The sequence below is a fragment of the Oncorhynchus gorbuscha genome, linkage group LG14, assembly GCF_021184085.1.
Source record: "Oncorhynchus gorbuscha isolate QuinsamMale2020 ecotype Even-year linkage group LG14, OgorEven_v1.0, whole genome shotgun sequence".
NCBI lineage: Eukaryota > Metazoa > Chordata > Actinopteri > Salmoniformes > Salmonidae > Oncorhynchus > Oncorhynchus gorbuscha.
Window position 1 is genome coordinate 28159028 of NC_060186.1, and position 27584 is coordinate 28186611.

The 27584-nt window shown below is 42.2% G+C and overlaps 1 protein-coding gene across 5 annotated transcripts in view; it reads right to left on the bottom strand.

Annotated features, from left to right (window-relative positions):
* Positions 1–5121: 5121 nt before the first annotated feature.
* Positions 5122–27584, bottom strand: part of LOC123994740 (ubiquitin carboxyl-terminal hydrolase 15-like) — a 36977-nt gene continuing 14514 nt past the window's right edge. For 3 of the 5 annotated variants that reach the window (XM_046297684.1, XM_046297683.1, XM_046297687.1), the window contains 16 exons: positions 26896–26985; positions 18387–18528; positions 17704–17877; positions 16819–16977; positions 15648–15872; positions 15068–15151; positions 13387–13481; positions 12595–12783; positions 11439–11554; positions 10824–11132; positions 10541–10611; positions 9349–9464; positions 8955–9104; positions 8395–8498; positions 8081–8169; positions 5122–7843 (listed from right to left, as the gene is read on the bottom strand). In XM_046297684.1, coding sequence (XP_046153640.1) covers positions 7625–7843; positions 8081–8169; positions 8395–8498; positions 8955–9104; positions 9349–9464; positions 10541–10611; positions 10824–11132; positions 11439–11554; positions 12595–12783; positions 13387–13481; positions 15068–15151; positions 15648–15872; positions 16819–16977; positions 17704–17877; positions 18387–18528; positions 26896–26985 — 2332 coding nt within the window. In that variant the 3' untranslated portion in view covers positions 5122–7624. The remainder of the gene's footprint in view (positions 7844–8080; positions 8170–8394; positions 8499–8954; positions 9105–9348; positions 9465–10540; positions 10612–10823; positions 11133–11438; positions 11555–12594; positions 12784–13386; positions 13482–15067; positions 15152–15647; positions 15873–16818; positions 16978–17703; positions 17878–18386; positions 18529–26895; positions 26986–27584) is intronic. The other 2 variants (XM_046297686.1, XM_046297685.1) reach the window with 1 other exon arrangement.

A 27584-nucleotide genomic window follows, 5' to 3' on the forward strand; every position in this document is an offset into this window, starting at 1 on the left:
TAGAGTCAAACCATAGGGTATGAAACGAAAAGTGCATTTTGACATTATTACTTTGTATCAGATATATTTAACCTAGCCTGGTAGCAGATTTGTATGTTTTTTTTAAATCCAAGTCCTCTGTCAGTCTTTGTATGCCATAAACTGTTGCTTAAACGGCAGTGGAGTTGGTTATAAAGCACAAACTGGGCTGGTACCAGGCTATATTTGCCTCTCCTGTTGCTGTATATTTTAGTAGCCTACCAGTTGCTGTTGTTTTGTTCCAAATCATCTCTCAAACCTACACTCATCCATGTGACTGATAATGAAAGGGACTGGAATTGAGGCCATTCCCTGGTGATGAGAAGATTGAAGAATGTCTGTGTATTTCTCGGAACAAATTAAGGAGCGTGGTGAAACGCTACACATTTTGATGACAATTTGACTAATCTAATTTATTTTACCCTCCTACACCTTTATTTTGTAAACTATAGGTCATTTCAGTCAAATAATATTTGTAAATGTTTATGGTATGTATTTATGTGCAATGACGACTTTGGGGAAATGTTTTACCTTGTGTTTTTTTTCAGAGAATAAGAAAAATAATTAAATGTGAACACTTGAACCCAAAATATGTGTCTTGTCCTCTAATAATGCAAGATACGTCTATTGGGACCTGAGACTGTTAACAGCCCTGGCCAGAAATCAATAGTTCCAGAAAGCATTAAGTTTCAGTCCAAATCAATCAATCTGAAGTGGCATTAAAATGGCACTGAGGCACAAAAACAAATCAATGCCATTGCTCTTTGCATTCCCACTTCTTCTTGAGGAGAGTAAAATCAACATACCAAGTCAATATTGCTCTAACAGGTAATTGTCAGAGGGGTTTGGACATGGAGGGGATTCAGTCCTGATGATGAGTGAATGTTGTGTGGCTTGTGAAAGTATTTACTCCTCTTCACATTTTCCCTATTTCGTTGCCTTACAACCTGGAATTAAAATAGATTTTTAGGGGGTTTGTATCATTTGATTTACACAAAATGAAGATTTGAACTTTGAAGCGGCAAAATAATTTTCTCTTGTGAAACAAACAAGACAAAAAAACTGAAAACTATTCACCCCCCCAAAGTCAATACTTTCTAGAGACACCTTTTACAGCATTTACAGCTGCAAGTCTCTTGGGGTATGTCTCTATGAGTTTGGCACATCTAGCCACTGGGATTTTTGCCCATTCGACAAGGCAAAACTGCTCCAGCCCCTTCAAGTTGGATGGGTTCCGCTGGTGTACAGCAATCTTTAAGTCATACCACAGATTCTCAATTGGATTGAGGTCTGGGCTTTGACTAGGCCATTCCAAGACATTTAAATGTTTCCCCTTAAACCACTCGAGTTTTGCTTTAGCAGGACGCTTAGGATCATTGTCCTGCTGTAAGGTGAACCTCCGTCCCAGTCTCAAATTTCTGGAAGACAAACAGGTTTTCCTCAAGAATTTCCCTGTATGTAGCACCATCCATCATTCCTACAATTCTGACCAGTTTCCCAGGCCATGCCGATGATGCTGGTCAGCATGATGCTACCACCACCATACTTTACTGTGGGGATGTTGTTCTCGGGGTGATGAGAGATGGGTTTGCACCAGACAGAGCGTTTTCCTTGTTGGCCAAAAAACATTTTTTTTTTGTCTCATCTGACCAGAGTACCTTCTTCCATATGTTTGGGGAGTCTCACACGTCTTTTGGCGAACAACAAACGTGTTTGCTTATTTTTTTCTTTAAGCAATGGCCTTTATCTGGCCACTCTTCCGTAAAGCCCAGCTCTGTGGCGTGTACAGCTTAGTGGTCCTATGGACAGCGCCTTCAGGGTTATCTTTGGTCTCTTTGTTGCCCCTCTGATTAATGCCCTCCTTGCCTGGTCTGAGTTTTGTTGGGCAGCCTTCTCTTGGCAGGTTTGTTGTGGTGCCATATACTTTCCATTTTTTAATAATGGATTTAATGGTGCTCCGTGGAATGATCTAAGTTTTGGATACTTCTTTTATAACCCAACCCTGATCTGTACTTCTCCTCAACTTTGTCCTGACCTGTTTGGAGAGCTCCTTGGTCTTCATGGTGCCGCTTGCTTAGTGGTGATGCAGACTCTGTGGCCTTTCAGAACAGGTGTATATATACTGAGATCATGTGACACTTTGAAGCCCCTAAATAGGATCTGGTGCAAGAAATTACATTCAGAAGTCACATAATTAGTTAAATAAAGTCCACCTGTCTGAAATCTAAGGGGGTGAACACATATACAACACACCACTTTTCCATTATTTTTAAATAATTTTTGAAAATATTTGGACTATTTTGTGTATGCCCATTACATGAAATCCAAATAAAAATCCATTTAAATTACAGGTTGTAATACAACAAAATAAGAAAACACCAAGGAGGATGAATACTTTTGCAAGTGATTGCTGCAGCAAAACGGTGAAAATTATTTTATGTCGGGTATATCACCTAAAACAGAAAGTTTGTTTTCTTCGTTATATGTATTACTTTAAATGCATTTAGATGCATCCATTTTTTTTAAAAGACAGGCTGGAGACCCCTACTTACTCTAATTGGAATATGAAAACACTGTGCACCTTGAAGTGTGTGTGTGTGTGTCTTACCTGTCCCCCCCCCACCATTTTTGCCTTATAAGCATCAGTCAATTGGCATGGTTACATATCATACTATTTTGAGTGTCCCAGATTTACATTTGCTATGTTATGCCTACTCGGAGACCATGCTATGCGCTGGCAGGATTGTCTCTGTAATCTGTAAAAAAAGTTATTTGATATGTAGTAGGGCTAGTAGTAGTATTGCTTTTACATTAACAACTAAGAGCCCCTGGGTGAATGATTTTTTCTTTATTTAGAATGGATTAAAAAAAACAAGTGCTCAAGCTGGTGGTGATGATGACAACTACCTACACTACATGACCAGAAGTATGTGGACTCCTGCTCGTCAAACATCTCATTCCAAAATCATGGCCATTAATATGGAGTTGGTCTCCCCTCTGCTGCTATAACAGACTCCACTCTTCTGGGAAGGGCATTGTCAGGCAGTTAACCCACTGTTCCTAGGCCATCATTGAAAATAAGAATTTGTTCTTAACTGACTTGCCTAGTAAAATAAAGGTAAAAAAATATATATAACAAAATGCTGAAACAGGAAAGGGCCTTCACCAAACTGTTACCACAAAATTGGAAGCACAGAATTGTCTATAATGTCATTGTTGCTGTAGCGTTAAGATTTCCCTTCACTGGAACTAAGAGGCCTAGCCCGAACCATGAAAAACAGCCCCAGACCATTATTCCTCAACCAAACTTTACAATTGGCACTTTGCATTTGGGGCAGTTAGCATTCTCCTGGCATCCCCCATAGCCAGATTTGTCTGTCGGACTGCCAGATGGTCCATAGTCCAAAGGCGGAGAGCCTTACACTACTCCAGCCAACACTTGGCATTGCGCATGGTGATCTTAGGTTTGTGTGCGGCTGCTCGGCCATGGAAACCCGTTTCATGAAGCTCCCGATGAGCAGTTCTTATGCTGACATTGCTTCCAGAGGCAGTTTGGAACTCAGTAATGAGTGTTGCAACCGAGGACAGACAATTTGAAGGGGTGTCCACATACACTATATATACAAAAGTAACTATAGGCTAACACTTCTGTCATTAATATGCCCAAAAAATGACACACATAGGCCTAATTGAATGGTAATTAAATTACAACAGCACAAATCCAGTTACTCAGAATGCCAAAAAAGTAGTTTGGATCGGTCTATCCAAACATGTTTTTGCTCTAGTTCTTGCTCTAATCCAGGTTTCTTGATGTGCATATCACCAGCTCCGGCAAGGCAGTAGTTTGCGCAGTTATCTCCACAGCAGGCCATGTCACAACCCGACCAACAGCACAAACGACTACCTCAGCCGGAGCACAGCGGAAAGGAACGAACCAGCGGTGTCATCCGTGTGTCTGCCTCCTGTACAAACGGTTCAGAATGACCATATGAATGAACTGTTCCACGATGGCGCGGTCATATACAGTATCTGTATCGTTAAACACTTCCCATGCATAAAACGCAATTGAATCCCCACCCAAGTCCCCATCTCCTGATTTCACTGCCCTTCCCCTAAAATGACTTGGCTGGACATTGCATCATGTCTCGGCCAAGTTCTCGTTTTAGACCTAGGCTACACAGCGTAGCAGCGGTCTCGAATGAAAGATGTGACATTTTACAGACCGTAGGAATTAATACAGGGAGAATATTGAATACCACTATAGCCTAATACTTTACGACAAAGCTTTATCATAATCCAATAATTACGAACAGTTAAATGGCATACACACAACCTTATAATTGTGATTGGTTGATCCAGCCCAGCAACGCAATATTGTCTTGTGCGTACACCGTATAGTCGGCGCAAGTAGCAGACAGCCATCTCCCCATGTCCTTTGTCAAGAAAAAAATAAAGGCAGAACAATTATCTGTGCAGTCGAGCTTTTAAGAAAAATACACGCGCGCGCAGCTCGGTCTTGCGCAAGTTGCAGCTCGGTCTTGCGCAAGTTGCCGCATACTCTGTCAGTGTGTTCCAGCTCCTTTCCGCGATCCGTGTGGAAAGGGAATGAGTAGTATGCGATCAACTGTGGATCCAATTCGCAGGGAAACGTCAGACTGGGCGTAAAGAACAGCTCCATTCGTATTGGGTATTAGGAAAGGTAGTATTTCAATTCATGCGCAAAATGTTGGCCATTGCGATTTTGGGTGAAATTCTAAAATGCAAAAAGACCAATTCTGAAGAAGTCTCTAATGGATAAGCAAGTCAGTCAGACAAAATGGTCATCTATGTTTGTGCTGAGCTTCAACACCTCAGAACCTCGGACAAAAGATGTTTTAGTATAGTAAGAATAGGCCATAATAGCCAGTCATGGTCCAGCTTCAGCCACAAGAGGGCCTCTATTTCCAATTTCTTGGTTGAGCCAGGAATGCTCCTGTGTTATACATTTACCTCTCGAGGGCACGAACACCCAATCCGAGTCATTACCAATCAAGTTAAATATATAGCCTACACAACCTTAAGGTTGGAAAATCCGAATAGTTTACAGAAGAAAAAAAAGAGTTCTAGGCTTTACACAACTTTATTGAAGTTTGTGTGTAAATATACATGCACATTTCAAATGTAAACCCAAGTGAACTCAAGCGCAGCCAAACCTGGAAACCCCCATGTCATGCAAAGGATGCCTGAATATATTCACCTTTACAAAAAAAATCAGAACAATAGAACATCCTGTCAAAAAGATCCAATCCCCCAGAAGAGAAATGCACAGGTAAGAATTCTGCCTCTCCCAAATGGCACCCTATTCCCTATATAGGGCACTACTTTTGACGAGAGCTCTATGCAGTATAGGGCGCCATTTCAGACAAAACCCTGAATTTGTGGTCTATGAACCCAAATCCCCATTACATCTTCGATCATGCCAAGGTCTTTAAATATATTTTTTATTATTTTTTAAATGCTTCCATATAAATAAATAAATGTTATCAAATGTGCACTCACAGAGTGAACTCTTATGTACAGTACTATATATGCTATATGCAATCACCACATCTCACCCACTCAGGCTGATCAGTAATTCAACCATCCACCCATCCCTCCCACTCTCTAGAGAGAAAGACCCTACTCCACACACCAACCACAATGAAGCATTATTTTCCCTTGGAAGAGAGGACACATACAGCAGTACCCAGGTATTTCTATCAAAGGTAATGAACCCCCTACTAGTTCCCCCCTCACATTTAACCAAAGCAAGACAAGAAGAGGCACAAAAAAAAATGGCCTTACAAGTGGATCAGTTCAAGTCAGTCATTCAGCATACATTCCGGCTCTCGTGTTTGATTTTTAAAAATATTTTTAATTGGTTGATTTCCGGTAGCAGCGGTCGCTATTCATGGATGTTTCTATTGGGGACAGCAAAGATAGGGTGTGAGGGTGTGTACATAAGTGTTCCTGTGAGTGTAGGAATGAGTTTCAGCTCGTATCGGTGTCCTGTTTAAGTGTAGGTGCGCGTGTGTTTGTGTTTCGGGGCCATGCACAGACAACTTGATGTAATAATATGCTAAAGGCTACAATCTGAGATTAAGAGTTAAGGCTGAGGTGATCCAACCAAGAGACAGAAATCTAATGTATCACCAATATTCATAATCTCAAAAAGCCTCTAGAAGGAGCAGGTAGTGGAGGAGAGGCTCAAGAAGCCGTGTAAAGCTAGTAACGCAACATAAAGCCTAAGAGGTGGGTCCATCCCAGAAAAGCCCTTACCTTCTAAGCAAACACATCTCCTAATCACTTATGAAGATCTGAAAGAATTGGATGTAAGCAATATGGTAGTAGCTCCACCTTGTCATGTGACAGGTAAGGTGAATTTTTCGCCCCATTTCTCATCCCCATCTGATAATTTCAGATCTACAAAAGTGTCTAGGGGTTTAAGGGTTGTTTCTGGACCTTTGCCTTGGCTTCATGCGGCTTGGAGGATACTTACTGTAGTGACCAGCAGAATAAAAACTTAATCACAAGGCTCATATTGTGTACATTAGTTGTGTGTCTAAAATGAAAGTTCACCACATGACTAGTTTGGCTGTTTTACATTATGAAATGTATTTTGCTCTACTTCTTCCTCCTCACATACACAAAGCAGAGTAGGAGGGCTGATCTAGGATCAGGTCCCCCCTGTCCATATAACCTTATTCATTATGATCATAAAGGTTGAAAATGATCCTAGATCAGCACTCCTAATCTACACAGAGCAGTCACTATGTGTGGATGCGTGTTCTGTTGACCACAGTGTTTAAAGGCAGCATTCAAAGCGTTTTAACTGAGAAGACCTTGGCTCAGAGTAATTTGTAAAACAATTGCAGTACGTGGCACTAATATACAATTCATTATAAAAACAAAAAAATGGGAGTGCAGGTGACTGTGCAACAAAATAAAAGTGTAAGGAAGAATCCCCAAAAAGGTTTCAGCGCATCATGAAAACTTAATAATAATAATAATTCAGTGTTCATTCAAAAACAATATTTACAAGGCCTAGCTTAAAAATAATGGTATGCCAATGCATTGCTCTCTCAGAAATATAAAAACATAACAAAATTAAAGCAGGTGGGTGGGAGAGAGGGAGTATCGGTTCGAAGCGCCAAAGCAGTGACACCACTGCACTGTGACATTCTGTGTTTGATACTATGATGAACCGAACTCTGGCCTTCCTAACACTTCTAATGGATCCATTCGATTTCAGTATGATGTCACTGTTCAGAATCAGAACAGAGCTTGACATATTTTTCCTCCAGAGTGAATGATTCATGTAGAATGGACATGGAGGAGAATCACTGCGACCCGAATAAGACCGATCGGACGGACCACAGACAACTATAGGCCCTGATTTCTTTAGTAATGTTGCTTCGGTGTTCCAGCACTAACAAACTTCTCAGTGGTTAGTTTCCCCTGGTAGCCCACTCATTGTAGGCCTGGATGGTGTCAGAGATCAGCCTCAGGCCTGGCACACTGCTCTGTGTCTGTCGATATGGCTTAGGATGGATATTATTGTCTCTCACTCTGTCTCCGTTTCTCCAGCTCATTTGGTTTTCATGGTGACATTGTCGTTGACATCCTCTTCGTCGCTCTGAACTGAAGCAGAGGCTCCCTGGGATGAGGCGACGCTCTTCCTCTCCTCCTTCCCTTCTCTTTTCTCCTCCGCCTCCTCCTCTCTCTCCTCCTCTCGGTCCAGATTAAAGTAGCCTGTTCCCTTCACTGTGTCCTGGCGCTGGTAGAACAGCACGTACGCTGCTTTGGACTGAACACACACACACACACACACACACACACACACACACACACACACACACACACACACACACACACACACACACACACACACACACACACACACACACACACACACACACACACACACACACACACACACACACACACACACACACACACATATATACATATATGAAGTGCACATTCAATTCACACTGGGCAGTGCTGTGTATCTGACAAGATGTTAGAAGACTATGGAACTCACCACTATCTGATCTTCGTTGGCTGGAGAGACACTGCTGTCGTCAAAGTTGTACCACTTGTCATCATCCTTGTTCTTCGCATAAGCAGTATCTAAGTGTCCCAAAGATAAGATGAGAAGATGAGCATTTGTCTGCTGAAAGCAAGCATGGAATTAAGACTGTTGATTCAACTTCCTTGTTTGAATCAACTCTAATAAGACCATGGCTAGCAATGTCTGAATTTACAATTTTGAATACACATTACATTCAAATTCACATTACGCTTCTAGTGTTTATGACTAAATTGTCAAATAAAAATACTTAAATTCAGACTTACAGTGTCCTCCTCCCATGCCTCCATAGTGGTTGGAGACCGCAATAAGATCGTAGCGACAGGGACCAGCATTCGGGTCGATCAGGAACTCTGACATTTCCATGTCACTGGACAAAAAAAAAAAAAAAATCACACAAAGAACCATTCATGAGGGGGAGAATTCCTTGTTTTCTCTTCAAGAGATATTTAACATTTGTATAAGTGATTTAGGCAATGAGGCCCTTTAACCTTTAACTAGTTCCACAGAGTCAGATGAACTTGTGGATACCATTTTTATGTCTGTGTCCTGTATGAAGGAGGTAGTTTTGTGAGCCAATGCTAACTAGCGTCAGCACAATGACGAAGTGTATGGGCATGCAGGTCAGCAACTTCCTTCAAACTGCTCGCAGAGACATAAAAATTGTATCCACAAGTTCATCGGACACCGGGGAAGTAGACAAAAATCCAGAAGCATCCCTTTAAGCCACAGGGAAACAGCTGAATGTTTTTAATTTACACAATTATACTTGTTCATAAACTTTGACAGAAAAGTATCTAATTAATTAATCTGGTCAAAACCGTACCTGAGTGGGAAGTCGACTAGTGAATCCAGCTTGTCCCTCATATATCTGCTGTAGGAGAAGCGTTTCAGATGGACCACCAGGACTGGAGGCAGAGACCACAGGTCTAGCTTCTTAGTGGCCTGCTGGTGCTCCTTGCAGTTTGGACAGTACCTGGGATAGATTAATTCATTATTATATTTTATGTGACAATTAAAAAAAAAAAGCATATACTTTCTTAGTACCTGAGACAGCCAGGATAAATTACGCATCAACCCAAATTACAGAAGATTTTAGTTCTGGGTTAATGGAGATTAATATCATGTTAAAACATGTTAATATTTATTTTGAGAGAACTATTCTTTTAAATGTTCATTATTTTCTTTATTAGCCTTGACAATATGAAGTTAAGTCTCACCATGGGTCCTCAGCTCCGAGCTTCTCTTTGGTGGTGAACAGCTCGATGCAGTCTTTCAGTTTGAAGAAGGCTTTCTTCTGAGGCTTATACTCCATGCTCTCATGCTTCTCAAAGTCCTGTTCACAGACAGTGAGATTTGTTATTACTTATTTAGTACAGTATTATTACCATCCAAGGCTTAAAGAGAGACATTAATTCTACAACAGTGTTTTCCAAGCCTCTCCTCAAATACCTCCAGCCATTCTAACTATTTGATCTACAAACTAGCACACAAGGTTTGGGAAACACTGTTTCAGTTTGAATGCATAAGGACAGACACAGTCTGACGTGAATTGATATACTGTACACTGTACTGTATACTGTAAATTTGGCTCTATACTCCAGCGTTTTTGATTTCATATCAGGCGACAGCAATCAATGTCACATATCACAAATCATCCCCCCCCTCAACATTACCAATAACAGGGGTGGTTAATATTTTTTGGGGGATAATGATCTTTGTGGCTCTGTGACTTTCTTACGTATCAATATTCATGATTATCCATAATCATGGTACCATTCACATTCATGTCTTTTAAAAATAAAAATACAGCCCCATCCCCGCAGGCCGTCATTGTAAGTAAGAATTTGCTCTTAACTGACTTGCCTAGTTAAATAAAGGTTCAATTAAAATAAAATAAAAATGTAAATGTAAAAGTGTTCAGAAACATTTATTCTTATTTACAATAAAAGTGACTCCAAAATGATAATACATTATTCACCATTCAGCTCCTACTGGGCAAAACATTATCCAAAACACAACCAAAACAAACTGCAAATGCATCCAACAAGTTTGAAGAGTCACAAGCTTGATGTAGTCTAGGAATATGGGACCAAATACTAAACTTCTGACTACTTTAATACACTATAAGTTCATTTGTCCAAATACTTATGGGAAAAAAAGTATTCCAATGGGGGGACTAGATACACAGTGACTTCCTTTCTAAATGGTAAAACATATGTATGAATATACACTCAAATAAAAAGGTAACATTCTGTACTGTCACCCCTTATATGAAACATTTTATCTCAAATAAAAAAATGCTGGAGTATAGGGCCATATTTTCACATTTTATCTCCACTGTCCAAATAAATACAGAGGGTAGTGTAAGTAAAATGGTTTCTCGTGTTAGAGGAGAGTAGAAAGCCTTACCTCTGTGATACCCTCATCAAAGTGTTTTTTCTTGACCTCTGGTTCCCAGTCCAAAGAGAGATAGGACTGGTCTGTTACAGAGAGAGAGCAATATACCCTTAAAGACTCATTGTAAAGGTGAGAATATAACCGAACAAGAAAGGTGGATTGGGCATTAAGAACTAGTAGAGGCACTGCTTTGTGCTTACAATAAGTATAATGTTACTAGAATGTTACCATGTTATTATCTTTATTGGAGGGTTTCAACTTCATCTGCGTAACATATGTAAAATGCCCATCTTACCACTGAGTCTGAGGTGTCCCTCGTCGAACCGGATGTGCCGCGGTTCCTCCTTGATTAAGCTGAAGTCAGTCTTGCCCATGTTGTTAAACTGGAATGTAAACAATCTCTTCTTCTCCCCCATCGTCATAGACGTTTGGTTCTGGTGACCTTTGGTCCCCGAGTTCTCTCCCCCTGGACCAACCCCATTCTCCAGCTCGTTGTCCCCACCACCCACAGAGTCCTCTGATTGGCTGTTGTCATTCTCAGAGGGCAGCTCCTGGTCCTGACTGGATTCGTCGTCTCCATCCTGCTCATCAGTCTCCATCTCGCCTGGAATGGAGTGGATCAGCTGATCAGATTTTGGAATAGCTTTATCGACAGGGGTGACATTTTTTATTTAACCTTTATTTAATGCTGAGACCATAGTCTCTTTCGCAGGCGAGCCCTGCATGAACACATCAATAAAACAATTACACTATACATATCTATTTACACATCTATTTACACATCAATTACAAAATACATCAAAGGGGAACACAGAACACAATCATATGAAACAAACACATTGTTCAGGAAAAGTCCCAGGTGTGTGCATGTGTAAGTGTGTCTGTTTGAGCGTGTGTGTGTGTTACGTACTGGGAGAGCCCTCCTCCAGGACCCCATTGGTAGCATTGCCATTGACAATATGTTGTTTAGATGAAGGGGTTGTCTCCTCAGTGTCCTCCTCCTCAACGACAGAACGCACAAACCGACTGCACCATACAACACAAAACACTAATATAATCAGTTCCCATTCAAAACATACACACATAGTCCAACAACATCTAACTGCTCAACATCATTTATATGCTCCCCCCGAAGAAAGAAACATCCACCCTCAGTGCTGTTAGTACTCAGAAAACATTTCATGAGAAAACATACAAATCGGGACATTGTGTCAAAGCCTTGTTTACACTAGAAACTAAAAAGGTTTCTTAGAAACAATGAAAAGACCAATCAAATGTATTAATATATTCATTTTTACATCAACATCTGTCACAATTAGGCTAAGTAATTAACAAGAGCGCAGAGCACAAGGGCAGTTAATGGCAGTTTCTGAGATGGTTACCTACTCACCAGAGGCGTAGCAATAGCATGTTGTAAAGCTTGCTGTAGTGCATGTATGTGATTTTTGGAATAAATTGTATTATTTTCCTCAATCAACACAATACACCCTATAATGACAAAGCAAAAACTTAAATATCACATTTACATAAGTATTCAGACCCTTTACTCAGTACTTTGTTTTAGCACCTGCATTTGGGGAGTTTCTCCCATTATTCTCTGCAGATCCTCTCAAGCTCTGTCAGTTTGGACGGGGAGCGTCAGGATCGAGGGAAAGATGATGAAAAGAGCAAAGTACTTGATGAAAGCCTACTCCAGAGCACTCAGTACCTCAGACTGGGGTGAAGGATCACCTTCCAACAGGACAATGACTAAGCACACAGCCAAGACAACGCAGTAGTGGTTTCGGGACAAGTGTCTGAATGTCCTTGAGTGGCCCAGCCAGAGACCGGACTTGAACCTGATCGAACATCTCTGGAGAGACCTAAAAATAGCCGCGTAGCGACGCTCCGTTTGAGCGGATTGGTAGAGAAGAATCGGAGAAACTCCCCAAATACAGGTGTGCCAAGCTTGTACCGTCATACCCAAGAAGACCCAAGGCTGTAATCGCTGCTAAAGGTGTTTCAACAAAGTACTGAGTAAAGGTATGAATACTGTTGTAGAACACGTGTGTGTGAGTGTGACCCACCAGAGGTGTAGCAGCAGCATGTTGTAGAGCTTGTCCTCGCTGAGTGTTCTGGGAACGGTGATGAGGAAGGGCTGGCCAAACAGAGGAGTGGAGGTATGGTTGTACCCGGACTGCTTGTACTTTTCTCTAAGGTGGACTGGGATCACCACATAGTCTGTGTCCTCCAGCCGGTTCACTGCCACCTCAAAGCTGTACAACAAGGAGAGTTATTTTTCCCCCCATTAATTTAATCTTTATTTACTATGGCAAGTCAGTTAAGAACCACCCTCTGCGGGCTAGGACACAACCAGATGCATCCGGTTTGGCCTGTGACGTGACTACCATTTTTGGATGTTAACAAGGCGACACTCCATCTTAACTCCTCCTCCATATTTACTGGATTGGTTGAACGGTGCACAAGAGAACCTGTGCAGATTTGTTTCTTTCTCGTCTGGACAAGAAGGAAAGAAACCCCACTCAGATGCATGCTATGTTAAGTTAGTTACTAAGATCAAATGCACTGCCACCTCAAAACTACAGAATTATAGGGTAGGGTGAATGTGTTGCAGATGTTTGCATCTTTGGTAAGTTAAGGGTCATATTCATTCGGGCATAACGTAGCAAAATGTTTTGCAAGGGAAAACAGTGTTTCAGATTGGACAGGTTCAGGTAGTCCCTTCTGGTTTCAGTCCATGCCCTTCTGTTTGGTGCCTAATGAATATGACCCAGGTTTCTCAGATCTAACACTTGAGGGAGAGTAGACAGTGCTTCATCCAACTACCTTCATCAGAAAAGTCTGTATCTGACACTCACACATAGATGTCGTCCCTCTCCATGATGCTGCTGAGGTTCTCATTGGTGGCAAAGATACGATGGAACCGGTGGTTGTAGATATCTGTTACAATCATCTGAATTTGGAAAGAAAATAAAAACATCTTAAGTACACATAGTGCATTCGGGAAGTATTCAGACCCCTTGACTTTTTCCACATTTTGTTACGTTACAGCCTTATTCTAAAATTGATTAAATAGCTTTTTTTACTCATCAATCTACATACAATACCCAATAATGACAAAGCAAAAACAGATTTAGATTTTTTTCAAATATATAAATAAAACATTTAAATATTACATTTACATAAGTTTTCAGACCCTTTACTCAGTACTTTGTTGAATCACCTTTGGCAGCGATTACAGCCTCGAGTGTTCTTGGGTATGATGCTACAAGCTTGGCACACTTGTTTTTGGGTAGTTTCTCCAATTCTTCTCTGCAGATCCTCTCAAGCTCTGTCAGGTTGGATGGGGAGCGTTGCTGCACAGCTATTTTCAAGTCTCTCCAGAGATGTTTGATCGGGTTCAAGTCTGGGCTCTCGCTGAGCCACTCAAGGACATTGAGACTTGTCCCGAAGCCACTCCTGTGTTGTCTTGGCTGTGTGCTTAGGTCATTGTCCTGTTGGAAGGTGAACCTTTGCGTTTGGGGGGTTTGGTCTCATCAGACCATAGAATCTTGTTTGTCCTTTAGGCGCCTTTTGGCAAACTCCAGGCGGGCTGTCATGTACCTTTTACTGAGGATTGGCTTCCGTCTGTTCACTCTACCATAAAGGCCTGATTGGCGGCGTGCTGCAGAGATGGTTGTCCTTCTGGAAGGTTCTCCCATCTCCACAGAGGAACTCTGGAGCTCTGCCAGAGTGACCATCAGGTTTTTGGTCACTTCCAAGGCCATTCTCTCCGGATTGCTCAGTTTGGCCAGGCGGCCAGCTCTAGGAAGACTCTTGGTGGTCCCAAACTTCCTCCATTTAAGAATGATGGAGGCCACTGTGTTTTTGGGGACCTTCAATGCTGCGGAAATGTTTTTGTACCATCCCCCAGATCTGTGCCGACACAATCCTGTACGGACAATTCCTTCGACCTCATGGCTTGGTTTTTGCTCTGACATGCACTGTAAACTATGGGGCCTTTCCAAATCATGTCCAATCAATTGCATTTACCACAGGTGGACTCCAAGTTGTAGAAAAATCATAAGGATGATAAATTGAATCAGTTCAACTTCGAGTCTCATAGCAAAGGGTCTGAATTCTTATTCAAATAAGGTATCTGTTTTTTATTTGTAATACATTTGCTGAAATTTCCCAAAAACTGTGTTCACTGTCATTATGGGGTATTGTGTGTAGATTGATAAGGAAAAACTAAATCTGGAAAAAGTGAAGGGTCCTGAATACTTTCCGAATGCACTGTACACCATTCCAGAGTGTACATTTTTAATTTACCCTCTATTTAGACGTTCGTGTGTGTGTGTGTGTGTGTGTGTGTGTGTGTGTGTGTGTGTGTGTGTGTGTGTGTGTGTGTGTGTGTGTGTGTGTGTGTGTGTGTGTGTGTGTGTGTGTGTGTGTGTGTGTGTGTGTGTGTTTGTGTGTGTGTGTGTGTGTGTGTGTGTGTGTGTGTGTGTGTGTGTGTGTGTGTGTGTGTGTGTGTGTGTGTGTGTGTGTGTATCATACCTTCTCAGCAGGGACACCAGATAGAGTGGAGAGCGAAGTACAGAGGTCTGATATGTAGCCCACCTTGGGCACGGTCAGTTTATACTGAAACAAAGAGAAAGACAAATGGCCATTTAGCCAGGGTCCTAAGATTAACTCATAACTTAATCCGCAGGAGCAGAATTTCCCAAACCCCATGAAGAATGAATAGCTGCAGATTCATTAAATATACACCAAGCCTTCAAAATGTATTGATAAAAAGGACCTCCCTCCAGTTTCCATCTGTCCCTATTCAGAGCATAAGCTGATTACAAATACTCAAATCCACTTCAGAGGATATCCATTAAAGAGCAGAGAATATTGTGGGTGACTATATGTGAAGGATGACTAATTTCTAGGTAGGCGGTAACAGCTTTGTACCTGTGTGGGTTTGGTCAGGGTGTCCAGAATGACATTAGTCATTTTCACTAGGTACAAAACAGAAGCAAACAGGCCAAAACGGGGAGGTGCTATCCAATAAGGAACATTCGTTTTTGTTTTCAGTTGTAAAAGCTTTTGCTACAGTGTGCACTAATGAATACAACCCAGATACTGTAGTTACCTGTGTGGGTCTGGCCAGGGGGTCCAGCCTGACCAGGTAGACCTCCAGAGTGCGCTCCTTTTTCATGGGCAGCGGCAGCGTCAGGTAGCAGAAGGGGTCAAAGGTGACGGAGACCTTGGCGCAGACGGGGCACACCAGGGTGGACTTGAAGAGGCCATGGAAGATGTCCACGATGATGGAGTCGTTCCTTTTGATGTGGTTTTCCCACGCCTCCTCGGCCACCACCTACAGACACACAGAGGGGAGGGAAGATAATGAGGAACCATTTTTGACAAAGGGTGAAATATCAATAATGGAGTGTCTGGAGGAGGTATAGTACTATGATAGCGTTTATTCCCACTACTGGTTTTGCTTTTCTCCTCAGCCACGACATACAGTTACACAGAGGAGAAGGGAAAGACTCAAACTATTTAGATATGCGGTGAAGGGACACATGGAGTGTGTGGTGGTACAACTATTCCCAAAACTCCTTGGCAAACACCTACAGTCGTCACACAGAGGGGAGGGATATGGCGGAGATACCATTTTGACATAAACCAAGAGAACACTACGGAGTGGTACACTGTTTTTATCAATAGTTTTACTCTAGATACATGCCTACAGTCTTACAGAAGGGAAGAAAAGCAATGCCATCAGAAACATAGCCGAGACAGACTATAAACTATAATAATGGTTGTTACAGCCATGTCTCAAGGCTATGAGACACCATTTCAACAGACTAAAATGACACAGTGGAGTGACTGGAGGTGTGAACTCTGTTCCCACTGCGGCTGGTTCTCCTTCAGAAACACATTGGCTACAGAGTCGATAATGAGGTTATAGAGTTGGCCAAGGATCTGGCATATTTCCTGCCATTCAATTGGTCATTAAAATGAATGATATACCCATTGATTCTTGAATATAAATGCCTCATTTGGCTGAAACACCAAACTCAAGATTGTGGCTTTAAAGATAAAGATTTCCATTTGAACAATCAACGCACAACAACAACTGAATGAGTGTTGAGTGCCAGAGAGAGCAAGACTACCTGGGACCACAGACAACAATTTGCCCAGCTGTGTACTGTAGCTATGGTGCAATGTATTTGTTGTGCATGGTCCCTGACAAATTGTAAAGCGAATGAAACTAAACTAATAAAATAAAGAGTGACAGCAAGCTAGCAGTAACAGACCTTGTCAGGCCTGCCCTCAGCATCTTTGAGCAGGATGTAGGGTTTCTTCCTGATGCGGTTCAGGTCTTCGTGTAGACCATCCAACAGGAAGGCCAGCAGCTCGTGAGAGTCCTGCTGCTGGTAGCCTGAGAACTGGGGGGCGAAGCGACCCACCTGGGTCTGGAGGGAGGGGAGAACATACACAACAGGTTCAGCAACAGATCTATAGGAAATTCCAAATTGACACCTCACCCCGAGGGAACTTGTATAGATTGAATTGGTGGAAGCAAGCAAAATAGCACAGATTCCACCAACCTGTAGCCTGTCAGTTAGCAAAGTAGGAATATTGCCATATTTCTTATATGTGTGATCCTTTCTGATCTACTCTAGAGCAGTGGTGTAATCGATGGCAAACGCACGTAAACACCGTTTACACATCTTTTCTATTTTGCGTGAATTTTTACCCACCCATTGCTGAAAACCAGATTGAGGAAAACCAGATTGAAAGTATAGGGAGCGTTACTTTATTCACCACGAACGGAAATCAGTGTTTACCCACCCATTCTTTCTACCACTACATCACTGCTCAAGAGACTCGGTTGTTGTGGCTTGTGGGTCTAAGGGTCAATTTGGGATTGGGCACATCATAGCTGCATTTCAATCCAGAATCAAGGCAGAAGTGAGGGAACAACTTTCAGACCATGTGAATTTCAGAAGTTGGTATGGGTACAGTAAAGGGTTGGAGTCAATTCCATTTAAATTCCAGTCAATTCAGAATGTAAACCAAATTCCAATTACACATTTTCCCAATTAAAAAGCATTGAAGATAATTGGAATTTCAGTGTACCTTCTGAAATGCCTGGAATAGAAATGGACTCGACACCAACCCTGGTTTCCGTAAATTACCTTGAAAGGCCGTGGTGTGACGTAGCTGTACTTCCCAGACCACGACTGCTTGGTGATCTCAGCGTAGGCCTTGGCGATCTCCCCTTTCATTCCCAGAGGGTTGTCCTCGTTCAACTCATCGTTGTACTTGTCTTTCAGGAAATACTCGGTGAGAGGAGGTACATTACTTAAACACTGCAGAAAAATATAAAATATATTAAAAAACGATTAAAGGTGGGAAAATTAGCAGTAAGCAGTAAAATATGAGACTGGGAATAATGAGAAAATCCAACAGTCAAAGGAATCACCTAAACCACCAGTATATTTCAATGCCAAAGGTCAATCAATAGCCGCAGCTGTTCCTGCCATGACACAATTAAAACCAATGCATACACACGAGTTCAGAGTTAACAGTTTTATGTATATTTTTATTTAACCGTTATTTAACCAGTCAAGTCAGTAAAAAAACTCATTCTTATTTACAATGTTGGCCAACCAAAAGGTAAAAGATCTCCTGCAGGGGCAGGGGCTGCGATAAAAGGGACCAAATACAGATCACGACAAGAGAGACACCACAACACTACATAAAGAGAGACCTAAGACAACAACATAGCATGGCAGCAACACATGACAACACAACATGATATCAGCACAAAACATGGTACAAACATTATTGGGCAAGTTGAGGGGTTAGGGTATGGTACCTGCAGTGCAGAGTTCATGAAGCAGGTGTTTCCCAGGTTGGAAAGACCACACAGGCCAGCCCGCTCACTCTGCCTGCCCTCGGAGCTCTCATAGCTGTTATAAGGGTGGTAGGACGGAAGGCTGTAGCTGGAGTTTTTCACACTGAAGAGGTTACATAACATGAGTCAGGAATAAATAGAGAACATGGACTTAGCCTATTTCATATGGCTGGATAAAATTACTGGATGTTACCAAACAAATGCAGGCATAAAGTAGTGGCGCAATAATGTGCTGTTTGAATGACGTACCGTTCAATTTATTTTTGTTAAGTAATTGCCTTAATCTTGTTTGGGCCCCAGAAAGAGTAATGGGGATCCTTAATAAATACAAAGGCTAGTGCCCACACACAAACCTTAAACATTTCAATTCAAACCCCCCAAACACAATTTCTTCCCATAAGGTCTTTCTAAATTCTCATTCAGTGTGGGGAGAAAGGTACAAAGTAAGAGAACACAATTGTACAATAAAAACAAAAAGCTGAAACCAACATAAAAAAATTAAAACACCTACAGTATATAGCACAGCTCCCAATAGGGTCGGGTGATATTATGATAGCATTGTCTATTGACAATTATTGACAGCCAACAGATGGTGACAACTTTGTGATGTGATAGATGGAAATAAAAACAATAACAAAAATAAAACATGCAACATAAATTAAGCCGTAATCTATGGATTTCACAACTGGGCAGGGCTGTCAACTGGGGAGCCAGGCCCAGCCAATCAAAATGAGTTCTTCCCCACAAAAAGGTCTTTATTACAGACAGAAATACACCCAAGAAATCCCCTCCTCAGACGATCCTGCAGGTGAAGAAGCTGGATGTGGAGGTCCTGGTCTGGCGTCGTTACACATGGTCTGCTGTTGTGAGGCCAGTTGGATGTTATGCCAAATTCTCTAAAACGACGTTGGAGGTGGTTTATGATATAGAAATGAACACTCAATTCTCTGGGAACAGTTCTGGTGGACATTCCTGCCGTTAGCATGCCAAATGCACACTCCTTCAAAACTTTAGACATGTGGCATTGTGTTGAGACAACTGCATATTTTAAAGTAGCCTTTTAATGTCCCCAGCACAAGGTGCACCTGTGTAATGATCATGCGGTTTAATTAGCTTCGTGATATGCCACACCTGTCAGGTGGATGGATTATCTTGTCAAAGGAGAAATGCTAAATAAACAGGGATGTAGACAATTTGTGCACAAAATTTTAAAATAAGATTTATGTACATATGAAAGATTTCAGGGACATTATTTCAGCTCACGAAACATGGGACAAACACTTTACATGTTTACATTTTTTGTTCAGTGTGTGAGATACTGTTAGTCTTGTGGTGTGTGGGGGGGGACACCTACTCATCATAAATCTAATTCCAAAATCTTGGGCATTAATCTGGAGTTGGTCCCCCCTTTGCTGCTATAACAGCCTCCACTCTTCTGTGAAGGCTTACCACTAGATGTTGAAACATTGCTGCAGGGACTTGCTTCCATTCAGCCCACAGAGCATTAGTGAGGTTGGGCAGTAATGTTTGGCGATTAGGCATGGCTCGAAGTAGGCGTTCCAATTAATCCCAAAGGTGTTCGGTGGGATTGAGGACAGGGCTCTGTGCAGGCCAGTCAAATTCTTCCACACCAATCTCAACAAACCATTTCTGTATGGACCTCGCTTTATGAACGGGGCATTGTCATGCTGACAGAAAAGGGCCTTCCCCAAACTGTTGCCACAAAGTTGGAAGCACATCATCTAGTACATCATTGTATGCTGTAGCAATAAGATCTCCCTTAATTGGAACTAAGGGACCTAGCTTGAACCATGAAAAACAGCCCCAGACAATTATTCCTCCTCCACCAAACTTTACAGTTGGCACTATGCAGGCCTGCCCAATGTATAGTGCATAAAGATGCATAAAGACAATGCTATCGCCAAACCCAGATTCGTCCGCCGGACTGCCAGATAGTATAGCATGATTCATCACTCCAGAGAACGTGTTTCCACTGCTCCAGATTCCAATGGCGGAGAGCTTTACACCACTCCAGCCAACGCTTGGCATTGCGCATGGTGATCTTAGGCGTGTGTGCGGGGCTGCTCGGCCATTTCACGAAGCTCCCGACGAACAGTTATTGTGCTGACATTGCTTCCAGAGGCAGTTTAGAACTCGGTAGTGAGTATTGCAGCCGAGGACAGACGATTTTTACGTTCTTCGGCGGTTCCGTTCTGAGCGGCTGAGACGCTTTTGCTCCTAAACGTTTCCACTTCACAATGTCAGCACTTACAGTTGACCGGGGCAGCTCTTGCAGGGTAGGCATTTGACAAACTGACTTCTTGGAAAGGTGGCATCCATGACAGTGCCACATTGCAAATCAAGGAGCTCATCAGTAAGGCAATTCTACTGCCAGTGTTTCTCTATGGAGATTGCATGGCTGTGTGCTTGTACATACATGGGATGTTTTGACATTTTAAGGATAGAAAATGTAGTATATCTGAATAGTACATGTACAGCAATAGTTAGAGTATAGGGATCAACTAGAATAAAGTACATACACTATAAACACAAAAGTATGTGGACAACCCTTCAAATGGCTATTTCAGCCACACCCGTTGCTGACAGGTGTATACAATTGAGCACACCACCATGCAATCTCCATAGACAAACATTGGCAGTAGAATGGCCTTACTGAAGAGCTCAGTGACTTTCAATGTCGCACCTTCATCATAATCACCAAACAGTGCCCGACCTCAGTAATGCTGGTGGCTGAATGGAAGCAAGACCCTACAGCAATGTTCCAACATCTAGTGGAAAACATTCCCAGAAGAGTGGAGACTGTTATAGCAGCAAAGGGGGAACCAACCACATTTTAATGCCCATGATTTTGCAATGAGACGTTCCACAAGGTGTCCACAAATCTTTGGTCATGTAGTGTACATATGAAGTGGGTAAAACAGTATGTAAACATTATTAATTGACCAGTGTTCCACGACTATGTACAGCACATAGGACAGCAACCTCTAAGGTGCATGGTAGAGTACCCAGGTGGTAGCAGCACAGTTGAAAAATATATAGCAGTTAGAAATCAAAACTGGATGGGTAAGAGATAGATTGAAAGGTCGAGGGTAGCTGACGGGTGGGACTATAAAGAAAAGAGGGATAATTGAAGTAAAATGTACAGTGGACATAAAAAGTATAGTGGACATAAAAAGTATTCACTGCATTTGGTAAGTATTCAGGCCTTGACTTTATCCACATTGTTACAGCCTTATTCTAAAATGGATTAACATAGTCCCACCCCCTCCATCATCAATCTAAACACAACACCCCATAATGACAAATTCCACACAAAAAAAAAAACATTTTTGCGAATGTATCAAAACAGGAAAAAATGAAATATCACATTTACAGAAGTATTCAGACCCTTTACTAAGTACTTTATTGTAGCACCTTTGGCAGCAATTTCAGCCTCAAGTCTTCCTGGGTATGACGCTACAAGCTTGGCACACCTGTTTTTGGGGAGTTTCTCCCATTCTTCTCTGCAGATCCTCTCTGTAGATCTTCTCAAGCGCTTTCAGGTTGGATGGGGAGCGTAGCTACACAAATATTGTTTCAAGTCCAGGTTCTGGCTGGGCCACTCAAGGACATTCAGAGACTTGTCCCAAAACCACTCCTGCATTATCTTAGCTGTACAGGATCTCTGTACTTTGCTCTGTTTTATAAATGTAACCTTTATTTAATTAGACAAGTCAGCTGAACAAATTCTTACTTACAGGTTTGGCCGGTGTAGGCCGTAATTGTAAGTTACGGCCTACACCGGCCAAACCCGGACGACGCTGGGCCAATTGTGAGCCGCCCTATGGCAATCACAGACAGTTGTGATACAGCCTGGATCTTTCCCTCGATCCCGATTGCTCAATTTGGCCGGGCAGCCAGCTCTAGGAAGAGTTCTGGTGGTTCCAAACCTCTTCCATTTAAGAATGATGAAAGCCACTGTGTGTTTTGGTACCCTTCCCCAGATCTGTAAATCGACACAATCCTGTCCCTGAGCTCTGCGGACAATTCCTTCGACCTCAGGGCTTGGTTTTTTCCCTGACATGCACGGTCAAATGTGGGACCTTATATAGACAGGTGTGCGCCTTTCCAAATCATGTCCAATCAATTGAATTTACCAGGGTTGGACTCCAATCAAGTTGCAAAAACATCTCAAAGATGATCAATGGAAACAGGATGCACCTGAGCTCAATTAAGTCTCTTAGCAAAGAGTCTGAGTATTTATTTACATAAGGTATCTTAATTTTTTTATACATTTGCCAACATTTCTAAAAACCTGTTTTCGCTTTGTCATTATGGGGTATTGTGTGAAGATTGAAGCGATTAAAAAATATTTTTTAAATACATTTTACAATAACAAAATGTGGTGAAAATGAAGGGCACCGATTACTTTCTGAATTAACTGCATGTATGTAGTGGAAGTAGAAGTCTAAGTATTTTCCATTAGTTTACTCCAATTAGGGGAGGAGTGGTAGGGTTAGGGAACCATAAGGAAAATATATTTAAATAAAATATGGGGGATTGGGAATTAGGCAAACAATTACATTGATATAAGTCAGTCTGCAATATTAAAGCTGATCAACACTATCATCTGCATCTAAATAATTACTAATATATATTTTTATTTATTTATATACAGTAGACTGTACAAAAATAATATTTATGCAAGTCAAGGAACTCAGATTTGATCCCATATACCTTGTCATTGTGATAATTATGAAACTATTGGCAAGCATCAGTTCCCAACCCTATCGAGGACAGCTTATTCAACAGACATGGCAGCACAATACTTTAAGGCATTTGCAATATAATTTACAACAAGCATGGTAGCCGTAGTGGTGCTGTTTAGTTCTGAATCTGTATTGATTAACATTAAGTACACCACTTACAGATAGAAAATAATGTAGCTGTTTGTGGTCCAATGATTCTAGTTTTTTTTTTCCGCAAGACAGGGGAGCCTGGAAATGGGTTGATAATTATCGATATCACTACTATCCCCACCCTTACGGAGTGATAGCACCAAAGCTGCTTTCCACACTTGGAACATTTCCTGATACTGAAGTTAAATTTTAAAAAGTGTGTGTTACTGTGCCAGCAATGAGAGGCGCTGCATGCTTACTCAAAGACGGGTCCAAAATGTCAGCCTCTAATGACTTCTTAGTGTCAATAGCTAATAATGCAGCAATAACTGCTGTTTCTCTGAGTTGCCAAAAAGAAAAACCGAGACTACCATTTCCCAAGTCACGTGAGGTTGACTGATTATCCATCGAGGCAACTGGAGGCTGTACGTGGGACAAACAGTCAACTGCCTGGCCAAAACCAGTATGATGACCATTTCTTTAAATAGGAAACCAGCAGAGATAAAATGCTGATTAAAAGCATCATAAATCTTAGCAGTTTCCTACATTATTACTGAAAAAGTTTAGGCAGGGAAGTAGCAGAATTACCTGGCTTCAGTGAATTAACTTTTTTCCGGAATTTAGCGTGTTCACTAACAGTCTGCCATAAGCGCTTAGGAAGTAGTTTGATTTGGCCTGTAACCTAGCTCACTACGGTAAGAGAGCTCGTTCATCAGACAGTCACTGCTCCCCAAAGATTTGCCATTGCCTGAACTTAGCCTCTACCCAGGCTTTCAACATCTTTTGTCAAAATCCATAGTTTCATTCGATTTCTTGCCACAGCCCAACTTCTGTTTTAGCGGATGTTTAAAATGCTTATTTACTTGTTATTTTACTTTTTGGGGGTGTGGCTAAGGCGGGCAATAGATTCATATATCAATGTTTTATGGATAATCACGATAGGACAAAGGTTGTTGTCGCCCAACCCTAGCGCCCAATAATTACTCTAAACCTGAGGACATAGTCAGCACATCTTAAAGACAACACTTTGCATATAGCCTCAACCCTAAAGCCTTGAGGTACAGCAAAAGGACTTGCAACAGCAATAACAGTCAGACCTCTGGGAGTAGGGCGACGCTGCGTCCCATTGATCAAGGGGTGGTGTAGCAGCACCACCAGTAATACCACCACCGGCCCCAGCAGTAGAAGTGTTAGCATTAGCAGCCTGTTCACAGCTCAGCACTCTCTCCACCACCACCCTGCTCCTGTCTAAATCTGTCAAGGCGTTCGTCCTCAGCTCTGTCCTCAGCTCTGTCCTCAGCTCTGTCCTCAGCTCTGTCCTCAGGCACCACCAGCAGCACAGGAGCATCTCATCTCAAACGCTTTAACCATCAGACACCGGCCTCACAAAATCCATCTCCATAACGCGGCCCTAGTCCGGGGCTTAGTTCGATCCAGTCCTAATCCGATCCCAAAGTCCAGTTGTAGCTCAGCTCACTCCTTGCCCGGGCCTTGGTCCCAGATCTAAATCCCAGTTCAGTTCAGACACGCAGCAGAGAGGCACAGTAAAGCGAGGCCTGTCCCGAGCACAACACAGTCAAACACAGCTAACGAAAAAACTCCCTCCTCCTCAGTCAGTGTTCAAGTTTTGCAGTGCCTCTTCTCACTCGCTCTCCGAGCCCTGCTTATGTGACAGTGTCAATCCCTGCCCTGCCCTCTAGCATGCCCCTGCCCTGACGTGTGCTCTGCCTTGCTGCTACCAAAGGATAGCCTATTTATAGCAGCAGCTAGCTAAGCTACGACGATGGTCAAGAATCCGCTTCAGGAAGTAGAGGTACACAGATGGAGAGAGAGAGAGCGAGGGGGGGGGGGGGAGAGAGTGGTGAAGGGAGAGGGGAGACAAGATAGAGGTGGAGTACAGAGTGGTACCGGAGAAGGAGAGATGTAGGGTGAAAGAGAGGAAGCGGTACAGGAGAGAGACAGATGGGTAAAGGAAAGAAAGGGGATGTTCCTATCAAGATAGAGGGATGAGAGAGCTCAAGAAAAGGGAAGGTAAATAGCAGGGGGGGGGGGGGGGGGGTGACAGAGGGGGCCTGACAGCAGAGAATTCCTGCTGAGGCTGAAGAATGCATTGTGGCCAAATACAGGTACTTTCTCTAGTAGCTAGCTAGCTTCTTTAATATGCAATTAGGTATTCATATAACTGGGTCTCCTTAAGAATCTACTGTAGCCGGAGTAGAGAGCATAGCTGGAGGAGGATGTGAGGAGAATAATTAAGTAGGCATCTGTGTCACAACACACACAGAGAGCGAGAGAGAGAGAGCGAGGAGGTGGAAAGGGGGGAGAGTGCAGATGAAATGCATTCTGAAGGTCACACAGACTGCAGAACATGCAGCACAATAAGCTCAGAGAGAGAGGAAGAAGAGGGAATGCATAGAAAATGCGAACAAAAGGACTCACTGTACACAGGGAGTCTAGGGACAGTGGCTCAGAACATATGCATCTTGTCCCACCCTATCCACAATCAAACAGTCAAAGACAAAAAGACGCATCCTAGCATACTTAATCCTGGTTTGAAACATCCCAGATTAAAATAGCACCCTATCCATTATTCAATCCCAGAGCGGACCAAGCTGGCGCTGTACAGTGAGGAGTGGGTTGACAGGAAGGGGATCTGCAGGGAGATCCTATTCCCACAACGCCACCATGGAGTCCACAGAAACAAGAACACAATATGGAAATAAATCTACCATTAGTGTACAATGGTGAAAACAGTGACGTGCTCGAATCGTAAGTGTGCTACATACATACATACATACATTTCTCAGTAGTGGGCCCGTATTTCTCAGATGCCGGGTAAAATAAAATTGCACATAGCCTATTTCCACACACAAGCCTTCAGTGAGAATAACCTACAGTGTTGAGTGACACTGATATTACACCCATCCCAGCATGCAATGGTTCACAACTACAGTGGAAAATAAAACATTCCTCTACTATTAGGCTATTGTTCAACTACTGGACAGTGACAACACAATGCACACCCACAGCAGTGGTGTCCAACCAAGGTCTCAGAGTTTCTGGGTTGCATGAGGCTCACACGAGCTATTGATTCTCACTCGAAGCACCCACACAAAATTACTCTTCTTCAATCAAGTTAATTAAGATTGAAATGTCAATTAAGCCATAATTCTGTCAATAGATAATGACTTAATCTGAGATGACATTCAAATACAGTTTACTACACAGCTCTTTAGACCCATGATAGAATACACTGCTGTGAAAACAGATAAAAACCATAAACCATGCAGGCAACTGCAAATCCCCACATAACCACCTCAAGCCTTAACCCAGAGCCATAGATGTACGGAGTCCACAAACTATCCTTCATATTGGCACCAAACATTCCATTAAATCAATAACATTCTAATTTGTACTCTTTGCCTCGATGGAACCTTTGGCACCAAGATCGCTGATGTTCAAAACTCGACATCTTCAGAGTTAGCTGAATTCCGTAGTGTCTCTCTATGGCTCTATGTGCCCCAGCCCAGTCAGTCAATTAGACAACCCTCTCTATGCTCAATAGTCCTTACTTCCTGCTGTTGAAGCTGCTGTTATGATTGTTTGTGAGAGATGAAGGGGAGATCTTTGGCAAAGCAGAAAGATTGGAAGTACCAGATGACCTTCAAAAGATAAAGAAAATCATGAGTTAGAGAGAAAGGATAAAGGCTCTCAAAGAAGAGGATTTTGAGAGATGGAGGGTTCATTCAAAAAGTATGGAAATAGGTTAAACCAGGGGTTTTCAAACTCGGGTCCAGGTACTGCAGGGCGTCTGCCATTTGTATCAATATCACAAGCTGCAACAGAATATCATCGTGGATACAATGCGTCTCTGCGTCCAGTATGAAGTTAGTTAAAGGTAGTTTCACGAGCTAATGCTAAGTAGCGTTAGCCCAATGACTAAGTCTGCAGGAACAGTTAGCATGCTAACTGTTCCTCAAATTCTGGGGAAGTAGATAAAGGGCTTCATTTAAAATTGAGGAAATTATAGTAATTGGAGCTGATCACAGGGTTTGCTCTACATAGGAAATTCTTAGGCGGGCCATCCAAGCGGTAATTTTAGGAATGGAAAAAGTTGTGTCAACTTAAATTACCAAACCCAGATAAAAATCATGCATAAAAGATATTGAACTATGATTTAATAATACCAACTTTGAGAACTAATAAAGAAAGCTAGAGTCAGGGAGATCGAAAACTCCAAAAACCGGGCATTCAATGCACA